Raw genomic sequence first — 13,331 nt, forward strand, 5'->3', positions numbered from 1 at the left:
GGGAGAGGGGCGGGCGGGCGCCGTGCCGATGGAGTCGCAATGCGAGTACCTGATGTACTTCCCCTGCGGCCAGGTGGCCGACTACAGTCGCTATCGGAGCCTGCCCCGCCGGAGTCACCTATACCTGGGCGAGACCGTCCGCTTCGTGTTGGTGGTGCGCTGCCGGGTGCCGGAGGATGAGGCGGCCGGCCTGAGCTGGCGCCGGCTGGCCTCCTCCCTCTCGGCGCTGGCCAGCGTGTGCCCTGGCCCGTCCGCCGGCCTGGGCCCCGCCCGGGAACAGGTAGAGGAGGACGAGCCGGAGGAGCGAGGCTTCAGGGAGTGCCGGGCCCTCCTCACGCACAGCGCAGGCCGCTGCGAGGACGCTGGGTGCAGGAATCAGGTGAGTACAGTACCGGGGCCCGGATGCCCTTGACGCACGGATCATCGTCCAAATGCAGAGAGATTCCTTGCTTTGCACGGAGGAGCTCTCTTGTCAAGTCGAGTTCGCACAAGTACAGGTATGCACAGGGGAATTGGAGAGGTTGCTTGAAACAGCATCATATAGACATTGTTTACAAGGGCAAAAAAAAAACCCATTTTCGATTTAAATTGCAACGGCGAACACAGAATGAAAGTCAATGGTGGTGCAAGGTGGTCATAGTGATGTAATGCTGAGGGAGCGGTTAGGGTTGAGCATGGTGCTTCATGCAGGGAAGTAGCTCTTCAATGTGGTGGCGAGGGACTTAAAGGTAAGTGAAGGCACCAAATGCATTATTTAGCACAAAATTGCAATTAAAATCCTGTACAACATACATAATGCTGGAGGAATTCCGCAGGTCAGGCAGCAGCTATGGAAATGACATTTCTGGCTGAGGCCCTTCTTCAGGAATGAGATGGAAGGGGAGGATGCCGGAATGAAAAGGTGAGGGGTGGGGAAGAAGGCAGGCTGGAAGGTGATCAGTGAAGCCAGGTTAGTGGGAAAGGTTGGAGGAGAATGACTATCAGATTGCAACACACACAAAATGCAGTAAACAGTCCAGTCCTGATGTAGGGTCTCGGCCTGAAATATTGCCTGTTTCTCTAGGTGCTCCCTGACCTGCTGAGTTCCTCCAGCATTCTGTGTGTGTAGGCTTGGATTTCCAGAATCTGCAGACTTTCTCATGGTTATAATTAGAAAAATGTCCATGGTATTGCATGTGGTCCTTGGTGTCTTGCACCTATGGTAGGGTTAGATTAGGGTGCAAGTTGGTTCAAGGACCTAAAGGCTGTTGGAAAGTAGGTGTTCCTGAACCTGCTGGTGTGGGACTTCAGTCTTCGGTTCCTCCTGCCTGACACAAGCAGTGAGAAGGCACGGCCCAGTTGGTGATCCTTGATGGTAGATGCTGCCTCCTGTAGATGCTTTCAGCAGTGGGAAGGGCTGTGCCCACTAAAGTTCAAAGTAAAGTTTATTATCAAAGTGCATATACGTCACCTTATGCAACTCTGAGATTCATTTTCATGTGGGCATACTTGATAAGTCCATAGAACAGTAACCACAACAGAATCAATGATCGACCGCCCAGCTAGGGAGTTCAACCAGAGTGCAGAAGACAACAAACCGTGCAAACGCAGAAAGGAAGAAACAATAATCGAGAGCATGAGATGAAGAGTCCTTGAAAGTGAGTCCATTTCAATGATGGGGCGAGTGAAGTTATCCACTTTTGTTCGAGAGCCTGATGGTTGACGGGTAGTAACTGTCACTGAACCTGGTGGTGTGAGTCCTGAGGCTCCTGTACCTTCTTCCTGATGGCAGCAGCGAGAAGAGAGCATGACCAGGGTGGTGGTGGGGGGGGGGGGGGGGGGGTCCCTGATGATGGATGCAGCAGCATTTCAAGAAGATGTGTTCAGTGGTGGAGAGGGCTTTACCCGTGATGGACTGGGCCATGTCCGCTATTTTCTGTATTGATATTTCCATACCACATTGTCTTCTCTCTACTTGCACTTCACTACTCTCTTCGTTCCCTTGTATTCCTGAGTGTAAGAATTGCCTATGATGCAACCATATACACAGTAATAGTATATGCAGCAACAAATACAGTGCCTAGCACAAAACTGCAGATTCAGATTCATTTATTTATCACATCTACATTGAAGCATACAGTGAAAAGAGTCATTTGCAGTAACAGGCAACACCACCTAAGGATGTGCTGCGTCAGCCCACACAGTGAAAAGAGTCATTTGCAGTAACAGGCAACACCACCTAAGGATGTGCTGCGTCAGCCCACTTATCCAACACCAATATAGCGAGCTTCCAGTGGTCTCGCAGACGTGAGACTTCCAACTTCTAGGCCCGCCAGTTCTTTGACCATCGGGCCTTTACTTCTGGGTTGGCCAATTTTGGTCTCCGACCTACGGGCTTCGACCTTTGTTATTGATCCCAGGACCTCGAATTCTGGACCAGTGATATGCACCAGCTGCTGGTTTGACCATCCCATGGCTTCTCGTGACCATGATTGGGGGAGCTTGCCCAAGGGTGACCTGCAGTCTGGAGGTGGGAAGGAGCGCCTTCAACATCCTGTGGACTTCTGATCGTGGGGCTCGCTGACTTGGGAGGGGAGGCTCAACAGTCTCTCATGCCTCCTGCCCACACAGGCCTTGCCAATGTTGGTGGTGGCTTACCAACCCTCATCCATGGGTGCCCGCTAGCCTCGGCAATTTACCAGCCTCGCTGGCATTCACCTTAAGCCACTTACTGATCTGACATCTGTCCACGGGGATCGCTGGACTTTGACCATGGAGCACTCTGACCTGGGCCTGGCTTGACCTTTACCTCCCCATCATGCCTTGTCCCTAAACCCTGACCTGGCCCTTAGTTCACCGCACTGACTCCAGAACCATCCCTACAAATATAATAAAAATCATCCCCAAAACCATCCTTACAAATGTAAAAAAAAATCTGAGACCGCAGCTCGGTGCCAAACTGATCGGAAGAATTAAATTGAGCAGTATGGTACAGAGCAGGGTAGTGAGAAAGTGAGGCGATGTAAAGAGAAATGTGCCAAAAACAGCATAACCAGGAGAGATGTCGTCTGAGAGCATGGCGGGAAGGGGATATGAAGGAGGAATCTGACAGCAGTGGAAATGAGTTGTTGTTGAGAACGGCCACCTGGGCTTTCGAGCTCTTGTATCTTTTCCCAGAATGTAGAAGAGATAAGAGGTGATGGCCAGAGTGGTGGACATCCTTAACGATATAGTTAAGCCTTGAAGCAACAATCTGAAGATTAACTGAATCAGGTTTAATATCACTGGCATATGTCATGAAATTTGTTGTGTGTGTGTTATATAATTTTTTAATTAAAAGTAGTGGGGAAATAAAAGAGGTAGTGTTCACAGGTTCTATGTCCTCTCAGAAATCTCATGACAGGGGGAGAAGCTGTTACTGAATCGTTGAGTATGCTTTCAAGTTTCTGTTCTTCCTCCCTGATGGTAGCACTGAGAACAAGGCATGACCTGGGTGAGTTGGGGGGGGAGGGGGTGTCCTTAATGATGGATGCCGCCTTTTTGAGGCATCATTCCTTGAAGGTGTTCCCGATGCTGGGGAGGCCAGTGCCTATGATGGAGCTGCTAGAGTTTACAATTTTCTGCAGCTTATTTCGATCCTACGCAGTACTCCCCCCACCATACCAGACGGTGATACTGTCAGTCAGAATGCTCTCCACAGTACATCTAGAGAAATTTGCGAGTGTCTTTGGTGACATTTCGAATCTTTTCAAACTCCTAATGAGATATAGCTATTGTTGTGCTGCCTTTGTAACTGCATCAGTTGGGCCCAGGATAGATCCTCAGATGCTGACACCCAGGAACTTGAAATTTGCTCATTCTTTCCACGTCTGATCCCTCGATGAGAGAGGGGAAGAAAGGAGTGAGGGGTGTTCATGGGTTCAATGTCCATTCAGAAATCTGTCGGCAGAGGGGAAGAAGCTGTTCCTGAATCGTTGAGTGCCTTTCTAAATGAAAGGACGTGATGAGCAATTGACAGGGCAGTATTCACCACTTCCTGTGTGTTTCATTGATCCGGAGCAGAGAGTTGCCAAATCAGACTGAGATGCACTCTGTTAGAATACTTTCTGTAGCTGTCACGAGAATACTCATGGACAAGCCAGATCTCTCAGATAACGGAGAAAGTATGATGCTGATGTTGATTCGTGTTGGAGGGTCCAGCAGAAGTTGCTGGCCATATGGCAAACAGTGTTAAGTTTGTGCCACTGTATTTTACTTAATTTAAATAAATGCACAATACTCCGCAGAATTGAACTATATACTAAGTAGTTAAATAAGTGGTTCAAAATTGAAATTTAAAAAAAAAAGTAGTGAGGTAGTGTTCATGGGTTCAATGTTCATTCTGAAATCAGATGGCAGAGGGGAAGAAACTGTCCCTGAATTGCTGAGTGTGTGTCTTCAAGCTGCTGTACCTCCTTCCTGATGATAGCAATGAGAAGAGAGCATGACCTGGGTTCTTAATAATGGAAGCTGCCTTTTTGGAGCATCACTCCTGCAAATGATTTGGATGCTACGGAGGCCCATGTTGGAGCTGACAACTCTGCAGCTTGTTTTGATCCTGTGCAGTTACCCTCCCCAGGCCAGACGGTGATGCAGCCAGTTAGAATGCTTTCTATGTAATAATGTAGAAATATGTAAATGGTTTTGGTGATGTACCAAATCTCCTCAAACTCCTAGTGAAATGTAGCTGGTGTTGTGCCTTCTTCGTAGCTGCATCACTATATTGGATCCAGGTTAGATCCTCAAAGATATTGACACCCAGGAGCTTGAGGTTACTCACTTCTGATCTCTCTACGAGGATTGGTGTGTGTTCCCTCATCTTATCCTTCCTGAAGTCCACAAACAGTTGTTTGTTTTTATTGATGCTGCGACACCATTTCCATTTTTCCGATGCCAGTTGCAAAGGTTGACAGCAGGCCACGGAGGAAACATTGTAGCAATGTGCTACACACAGCGCTGAAATGACGACACGCAGTCGGTAAGTCATTTCGAGACTAGTTTATTCAAACTTTGCGGCGCTGGCATTTAATCCCTCTCCGGGCGGAAATGACGTCAGAGATGCATTACCAAAGTCTCCCCCCGCGCGCTGGCTATTTGTGAGCCGGTTCGCCTGCACAGAAAATGGGTCGCCACAACAGCAAGATAAGCAGGCCAAAGCCTAGCCAAGTACTGCATAGAGTTATAGAAGACAGGAGAGTTGGGATGGCTAGGATTTTTGTTGAAAGAATTCCCGAGATTGGGAGCAAGGAGGCTAAAGGGCATGTGGTATGATGGGCATGGATTTGGACAATTCAAGGTTCAATTTCTCACATGTACATCAACATATACCGTGAAGTGGTTCCTTTGCGTGAACAACCAACACACTGGGAGATGCTTGCTTCCAGAGCGAACATTGCATGTCCACAATGTTTGGCAGAGCACAGCTCAACACCAAGTTGGGAAAAATTACTAGGAGATGTGCTTTTGATGTGCTGCGTTACCGGCAGCACCTGCACCAAACTAGCTTGGTTTGATCCCGCGCTCCACTGCTCTGTGTATGTGGGTGAGTGGAGTTCGCGTGTTCTTCCTGTGACTGCACGGGCTTTCCCAGTGGAGTTCAATTTCCTCCCATATCTGAATAATTGGCCACTTTGAATTCCCTCGCGTGAGTGAAGGGTAAGAATAAAATTGGTATCAAAATCAGGTTTAATATCACTGGCATTTGTCATGAACAATACATAATTTAAAAGGGCTAAGAAATAAATATAATTAAATTAGTAGGTAGAGTTCAGTTTCCATTCAGAGATCGGATGGCAGAGGGTAAGAAGCTGGTATTGAATGTGTATCTTCCATTTCCTGTACCTTCCCCGATGATAGAAATGAAAGGAGGGCAAGTGTTCAGTGGGAATCCTTTGGGGTAGATTGTGCCTTTTTGAGGCATTGGTGTTTAGAAGATATCCTCAATGATGGAGCTGGCTGAGTTTGCAATTTTTTGGTTTGTTTTGCAGGTTTTTTCTGAGGCAGTGCACTGGCCCCTCCACACTGGGGCAAACAGTCAGTATGCTCTCCATAGTGCATCTGTAGAAATGCACTAGGACCTTCAGTGACATACCAAACCTCCTCCAACTCCTGATGAAGTATAGCTGCTGTCATTGCATCAATATGCTGGGCTCAGGATAGATTCTCAGCCGTTGACAGCCAGGAACTTGAAACTGCTCGCCCTCTGCTGAACCCTCGACTTCCCCTTCCTCAAGCCCTTCTCACATGTTCTGCAGTGGAAAAACTTGTTTTGCAAACTGCCCACACTGATCACTTCATCATGTCACTGCATTGCGGTAATACAAGAGAAAAACCAGAACAAAATGCAGTGAAATGTTACAGGGAGTGTGCAGTGCAGGCAGGCGATGAGGTGAGAGGCCATAACGAAGCAAGTTGTGAGGTTGAGAGTCCATCCGTTTTTTAAAAGTGGAATGGACGCTGCCCAGGAGACTTGTGGTGTGTGCTTTCAGGGTTTTGTACCTTCTGCCCAATGGGGGGTGGGGGATGAGAGAATGTGCAGGGTGGGAGGGTTCTTTGATCACATTGGCTGCTTGACCAATGCAGTAGGATGTGTAGACATGGATTAGAATGGGATTAGTTTAAATGGTCAGCATGGTGTTGGTGGACCGAAGGGTCTCTAAGACCAAAACATAAGCATTAAGTCTAAACACAGATCGCTGAAAGGTACTGTTATGTTATTATAATTATACTAATCTGAAGACAAAAGCGTGTTACATGACGGGTGAAAATACATACCAATTGCTGATCCACTCTGCACTGAACTGAGGGTCTGAGAATAGAATCTCTTCGTGAACTGCAGTTCAGAACACTGCTTGTGTTTATTGTTTGAATGTTTTTTCCCCTGCACATTGGTGTGTGTTTGTCTTTTCTCAATGTTTTTTTTGGTTCATGGCCACCTGTAAGGAGACAAATCTCTAGGTTGTGTAATGTATGCATACTTAGATAATAAATGCACTTTGAATGAGGGAATCCTGAGAGATGGGTATGTATTTGGCTTCAGTTATCTCGCTCCTTAGCTCAAATAAAGTATCCACAGGGCCATTTTCCAACATTAACTTTGAGGCAGGGTGTAGGGTTCTTATAAAAGTTGCCCTTAATGCCTCAGAAAGGGAAAGGGGTTAAGAAGCCAGCGCAGAGTACCACTCTGGCCACCACCACCCCCCCCCCCCCACCCCCAAACAACAAGTATATCACTTTGGATACTGTTGGCGGGCGTTTGACCTAACAGAGGCAAGTCAGTGGTTGGATCTCTGGCATTGAGTCTGGCTCTGTGACTCAGAAGGGAAGGGGGGGAGAAGAGACGAGCTCTGGTGATAGGGGATTTGTTAGTAAGGGGAACAGATAGGGAGTTCTGTGGGCGAGAACGAGATCCCCAGTTGGTCTTTACCTCCCGGTTGCCATGGTCTGGAATATCTTGAACTCAGTCCTCAGCATTCTTAAGTGAGAGGGTGAACAGCCAGAAGTTGTGGGTGCCACTGATCTAGGATGGACGAGTAACAAGGTCCTGCAAAGAGTAAAGGGCAGGACCTCCCAAGTTGTGCTCCATGCCAGTGAGGCTAGAACTAGGAAGATTGTACAGTTTAATACGTGGCTAAGGAGTTGGAGGAAGAGATAAGATTTTTGGATCATTGCATTCTCTGTCAGGAAAGGTAGGACCTCTACAAAAGTACAATTTGCATCTGAACTGGGGAGGTGGGGGTGGAAAAGGCTAATATCCTAGCAAGAAGGTTTCCTGATACTGCACAGTGGGGTTTAAACTAGAGTTGCAGGGGGATGGTAACCAGACTGCCAGAACAGTTAATGGAGAGGTTGTGGAGGCAGATGTTGGTAACACCTCAGACAAAATTAGCAATGAAAAGGTTGAGGATGGTGTGATTAGTGTCCTGAGATGTGTATTTTTCAATGCAAGTAGTATCATAGTGCTGATGGATTATAGTGCTGAAGATAAGTAGCTGGTTTACAAACAGAGGCAGTGTAGTGAGGAGAGGCTGTAGATAGGGCAAAACTGCAGTCAACAGGATGAGTTGCAATGCAAAGGGAGGACAAAATCGTAAAAGGTGAATGTCAGATTAGAGGACAATCCAATGGATTCCCATTGTCATCCCAGTTTGACATTGTCCCAATGTCATCTGCTGGGATGACAGCAGAGCAGCAATGACTGGAATTTCTGAAGGCACAGGATATAGATCACAAAGAAGAAGTATTCTTCACATGGCCTTGGATCACCCAGACAACACAAACACCTCTTGAACATGGAATATAGAACAGCCCAGCACAAGAACAGACCCTTGGCCCACAATGTTTTTGCCTCACCAGCTAAAAGGTACATCAAAAACCTCCAAAAACTTGTGTGTCGTACCTTCACAATGGAAAGGCAAGCGGAGGTGAAGCAGAGTCGAGGCCTTTCCACCAAACCCGAGAGCAAAGGAAACACCTGAGGTTTGATCCATGTAAGCGCCAGGTCAATTTGGAAAGGTCAGGCACAGGCCGAAATGTGGTGGAGTCCAGGCCCAGAGCGTATCGAAGCGACAGGGCCTGGGTCCTAGAGCGAGGAACAGCCCGTAGTTTGGCCAACTTAAACGCCGGGCCAAATTGAAAAGGCAGGGTAACAGGACTAGAGGTCAGGGTTGGGCTGGGTCTGCTGGTGGCTCTGTGAAATTTACTGGGCTCCATGTCAAGCTGAGGCTGTGGTCTGCTTTGACTGCTCCAGGCTTCATGTCCATGGACTCATTTTCATTCTGAATGCTATTTGCTTACTTTTATTGTTTGCACGATTTGTTTTTCCTCTCTTTACATTGGGTATTTGTCATTTTTTTAATGGTTATTTTTGGGTTTCTTTGTTTTGTGGCTGCCTGTAAGCAGACAAATTTCAGGGTTGTATAATGTTTAGATACTTTCATAATAAATGTATTTTGAACTTTGATTTATTTTCCTTCTAAACCCTATTTTTCTGCTGTCTCTGTGTAAACTTTGACACCCTGATTAATCAAGAACCCATCAACCTCCGCTTTAAATATACTCAATCACTCGGACTCCAGAATGGAGTCCCAGAACTCACCACACTCTAGCTAAAGGAGTTCATTAGGAATTGGTTTGCTTGCGCCATGACTTCCACTGATGTCCAGTTGAATTTGTGCCCCTCCCTGTCTTCATGGGTAGAGACTAGGAGGTCATGCTGCTTCACCACCAGTACCATTTCCTTTAGTAGGTTATGGAATGAGCTGCCAGTGGAAGATGTAGATATAAGTATGACAGTGATTTTAAAGACATTCAGACAGCTAACTGGATAGGGAAGGGTTTAGAGCAGAGATTCCCAGCCTTTCTTATGCCACGGACTCCTACCATTATTTTTTTTTATTTATTGAGGTACAGCGCAGAATAGGCTCTTCCAGCCCTTCGATTGACACCTTGATCAGCTTGGTTGTGTTTGGTCATAGGCTTGCTTCCAAGCTTTATAACCCCGACCACGCCTGACACAAAGTGGTAACAGTAGTTACCGCTCCCCTTTCTTCACTGCCATCTTGTTGTTCCTTCTCCAGACCTTTATCTTTCCCACCCACCTGGCTTCACCTATGTTGGCATAAACATCGAATTCAATAGACAGTAGGTGCAGGAGTAGGCCATTCAGGCCTTCTAGCCAGCACCGCCATTCACTGTGATCATGGCTGAATTCTCCAACTTCTGGTAATTCCCTCCCTCTCCCTTCCCCTATCCCAGTTTCACTCTGCCTCCTCTTCCAGCTGCCTATCACCTCTCTCATGATTCTGCCTTCTTCTACTACCCATAGTGCTTTCCCTTTAGATTCCTTCTTAACCTCTCCGGCCTATCCCCTCCCTGCTTCCCCTCCCCCACCCCTTGATCTTTGCACTGGTTGGTTTTTCACCTGGTACGTACTAGCCTTCTCCTCCCCACCCTCCCCCCACCTTCTTTATAGGGCCCCTGCCCCTTCCCTCTTCAGTCCTGATGAAGGGTCTCGGCCCGAAACGTTGACTGCTCATTTCCACGGATGCTGCCCGACTTGCTTAGTTCCTCCAGCGTGCTGTACGTGTTGGCTTCACCTATCACCTTCTAGCTATCCTCCATCCCGTCCCCCCCAACACCTTTTTATTCTGGCGTCTTTCCCCCTTCCTTCTCAGTCCTGAAGAAAAATCTCAGCTTAAAACTATTATTCATTTCCACGTATACTGCCTGACCTGCTGAGTTCCTCCAGCATTTTGTGTGCGTTGCATAAAGAGATGTTAAATAATGTTTAACATTATTTATAATTTTTTTTGCAACTTCCTCTCAACCCCTGCAAGTTGGAAGTATCTCAATGCATTTTTAACCTTGGAACACAGAACAGTGCAGCTCAGGAACAGGCTTTCAGCCCACAATGTTGTTCCAAACCAGCTAAAAAGTAAATCAAAAAACCTCCAACAACTAATTCCTTCTATCTTCACGATGTCCACAATCCTACATCTTCACATTCCTGTGCCTCTCCAAACATCTCTTAAAAGCCTCTAATGAATTTGTCTCTACTACCATACCAGGAAACACATTCCAGGCATCCACCACTGAGTTTTAAAAAAAACATCCTTCCCATCCCCTTTGAACCTACCCCCTTGCCTTCAATGCATGCCCTCTGGTATTGGACATATCTGCACTGTTTATTCTATCTATGCCTCTCATAATCTTATAAACCTCCATCAGATCTCCCCTCAGCCTCCAACACTCCAAAGAAAGTAACCCTAGTTTGATAGCACATGTCCCTGAAAGCAGGCAGCATCCTGCTAAACCTCTTCTTCACCCTCTCCAAAGCCTCAATATTCTTCCTATAGTGGGACATCCAGAACTGTATGCAAAACTCCAGATGTGGCCTAACCAGAGTTTTATAAAATTGCAGCATAACCTCTTGACTCTTGAACTCAATGCCTCGACTAATAAAAGCAAGCATTCCATAAGCAGCCTTAACCACCCTATCAACCTCTCCTTGTGTTTGCCCTACAAGGTGCAACACCTCACATTTCTCTGGTTTAAACTCCCAGCTCCATCAACCTTGTCCTAACTTTCAAGACATTGTATATGCCTGCTGTTTTCCAGAGGAGAGAACTTGGGCATATGCAGTCTTCACTGAAGGTGACTCCTTGATTCTTATTTCCACCTCATCTATTCCTCAATGGCAGTGGATGATTCAGTCAAATGTATTTCGTCTGGAGGCAATAGTGTTACTAAGAGGCACAGACTCAAGTCTAAGAAGACCCCATTGGTATCATTTTGGGAATAATTAGAAGACCTTGGGATCTGACCAGGTCAAACTGGCTGAATTCTTTATGGGTTAGCAGTGGCAATTTCTCTTGGTGATTACTCGAGATTGGGCAAAGTTGCCCCTAAAAGGGGCAAAGAGATCCCGGAAGGTGCAGCTTGGGCTTGAAATGTCTTCGGGATGGAAAGATTGTGAATTTAACTGGAAGAGGTGAGAGACAAGGAAAGGATGGGGATGAAGTTTTCTGGGCATCTTGGAGGTGGAAGGAATGGACCCAGGTGGTTTTCATGAAGGGATTTTGGATGGGTTTTGTGCTAGTTTCCGATTGAGCTTTGGTTTGTGCCAAATCAGCTCACTAGTTCCCGCTTACCATCTTGGCAGCACAATCCTCTGATGTGGTTCTAACGCAACATGCCCCACAACTCACTAACCCTATCCCATATGTCTTTGAAAATTGGGAGGAAACTAGAGCACGTGGTCAGGGGGAGAATGTATAAACTCTTTACAGATGGAATCAGGTTTCATATCACCGGCATATGCCATGAAATTTGTTAACTTTGCGGCAGCAGTACAATGCATTGCATAATAATACAGAAAGAGAAAAAGAACTGAATTACAACAAGTATATATATGTGCAGTGCTTATAAAAAATATTCATCCCCTTGGAAATGTTCATGTTTTATTGTTTTACAACATTGAATCACAGTGGATTTAATTTGGCTTTTTTGGCACTGATCAACAGAAAAATAGTCGTGTTAAAGTGAAAACAGATCTCTACAAAGTGATCTACATTAATTACAAATATAAAACACAAAATAATTGATTACGTAAGTATCCACTTCCTGTAAAATGACACACCAAATCATCACTGATGCAGCCAGTTGGTTTCAGAAGTCACGTAATTAGTTAAATGGAGATCTCTTTTTGGAGACTTGTGTGCAGTCAAAGTGTTTCAATTGATTGTAGAAAATACACCTGTATCTGGAAGGTCCAATGCTGGTGAGTCAGTATCCTGGCAAAAACTAAAGAATCTAAAACCTAAAGACTAAACAAAAACTAAAACCTGAAGACTAAAGAACATTCCAAGTAAAGCCTGATTTATACTTCTGATTTATACTTATGTACGCCGTAGGTACTGCATACCCTACGCAGTGCCTACGCCGTAGGATGACGTGCACCTCCCCAAAAAAGTAACTCATGCATCGCGGCGACGCAGACCGCAACAACTGTGATTGGTCCGCTTGGTAGCATCGCATTTCCTCCTACACATTTCCAGTTGCTTCTTCTCTGCCATATCTGTACACCGACGCAAAATAGATGAACCAAATCCTCAAATCTACCTGCTGACATGCGAAACTGTTTGAAATGCATTTCCTCGTCCATGTCTCTCACGAAGAAACTCAACACAGTGGCATAGAAACCCCACCGACAACTAGCGTTTTGGTGCACACCAATGCATGCTCGCTACGGCGTAGAGCCTACGCAGAAGTGAAAATCAGAGCTACGGCGAAGGTTATTGAAAAGCACAAGTCAGGAGATGGATACAAGAAAAATTTCCAAGTCACTGAATATCTTTTGGAGTACAGTTAAGGCAATCATCAAGAAATGGAAAGAATATGGCACAGTTGTAAACCTGCCTAGAGCAGGCCGTCCTCAAAAACTGAATGCTGTGCAAGAAGGGGACTAGTGAGGGAGGCCACCAAGAGACCTATGACCACTCTGGAGGAGTTACAAGCTTCAGTGGCTGAGATGGGAGAGACTGTGCACATAACAGCTGTTGCCCAGGTGCTTCACCAGTCGCAGCTTTATGAGATATGGGAGAGTGGCAAAGAAAAAGACATTGGGGGGGAAAACTCACATGAAATCTCAGTTGAAATTTACCAGAAGGCATGTGGGAGACTCGGAAGCCAGCTGGAAGAAAGTTCTATGTTCTGACAAAAACCAAAATTGAGCTTTTTGGCCATCAGACTAAGTACTACGTTTGGTGTAAACCAAACACCACACGTGATCAAAACCACACCATCCCTATTAT

At 46.2% G+C, this 13,331-nt stretch overlaps 1 protein-coding gene across 1 annotated transcript in view; it reads left to right on the forward strand.

The window, feature by feature from the left end:
• trappc14 (trafficking protein particle complex subunit 14) overlaps positions 1–13,331 on the forward strand; it is an 87,820-nt gene continuing 74,489 nt past the window's right edge. Inside the window, exon 1 of the mRNA XM_073048929.1 lies at positions 1–379. Coding sequence (XP_072905030.1) covers positions 29–379 — 351 coding nt within the window. The 5' untranslated portion in view covers positions 1–28. The remainder of the gene's footprint in view (positions 380–13,331) is intronic.

Source organism: Hemitrygon akajei, chromosome 6 (genome assembly GCF_048418815.1).
Source record: "Hemitrygon akajei chromosome 6, sHemAka1.3, whole genome shotgun sequence".
Taxonomy (NCBI): Eukaryota; Metazoa; Chordata; class Chondrichthyes; order Myliobatiformes; family Dasyatidae; genus Hemitrygon; species Hemitrygon akajei.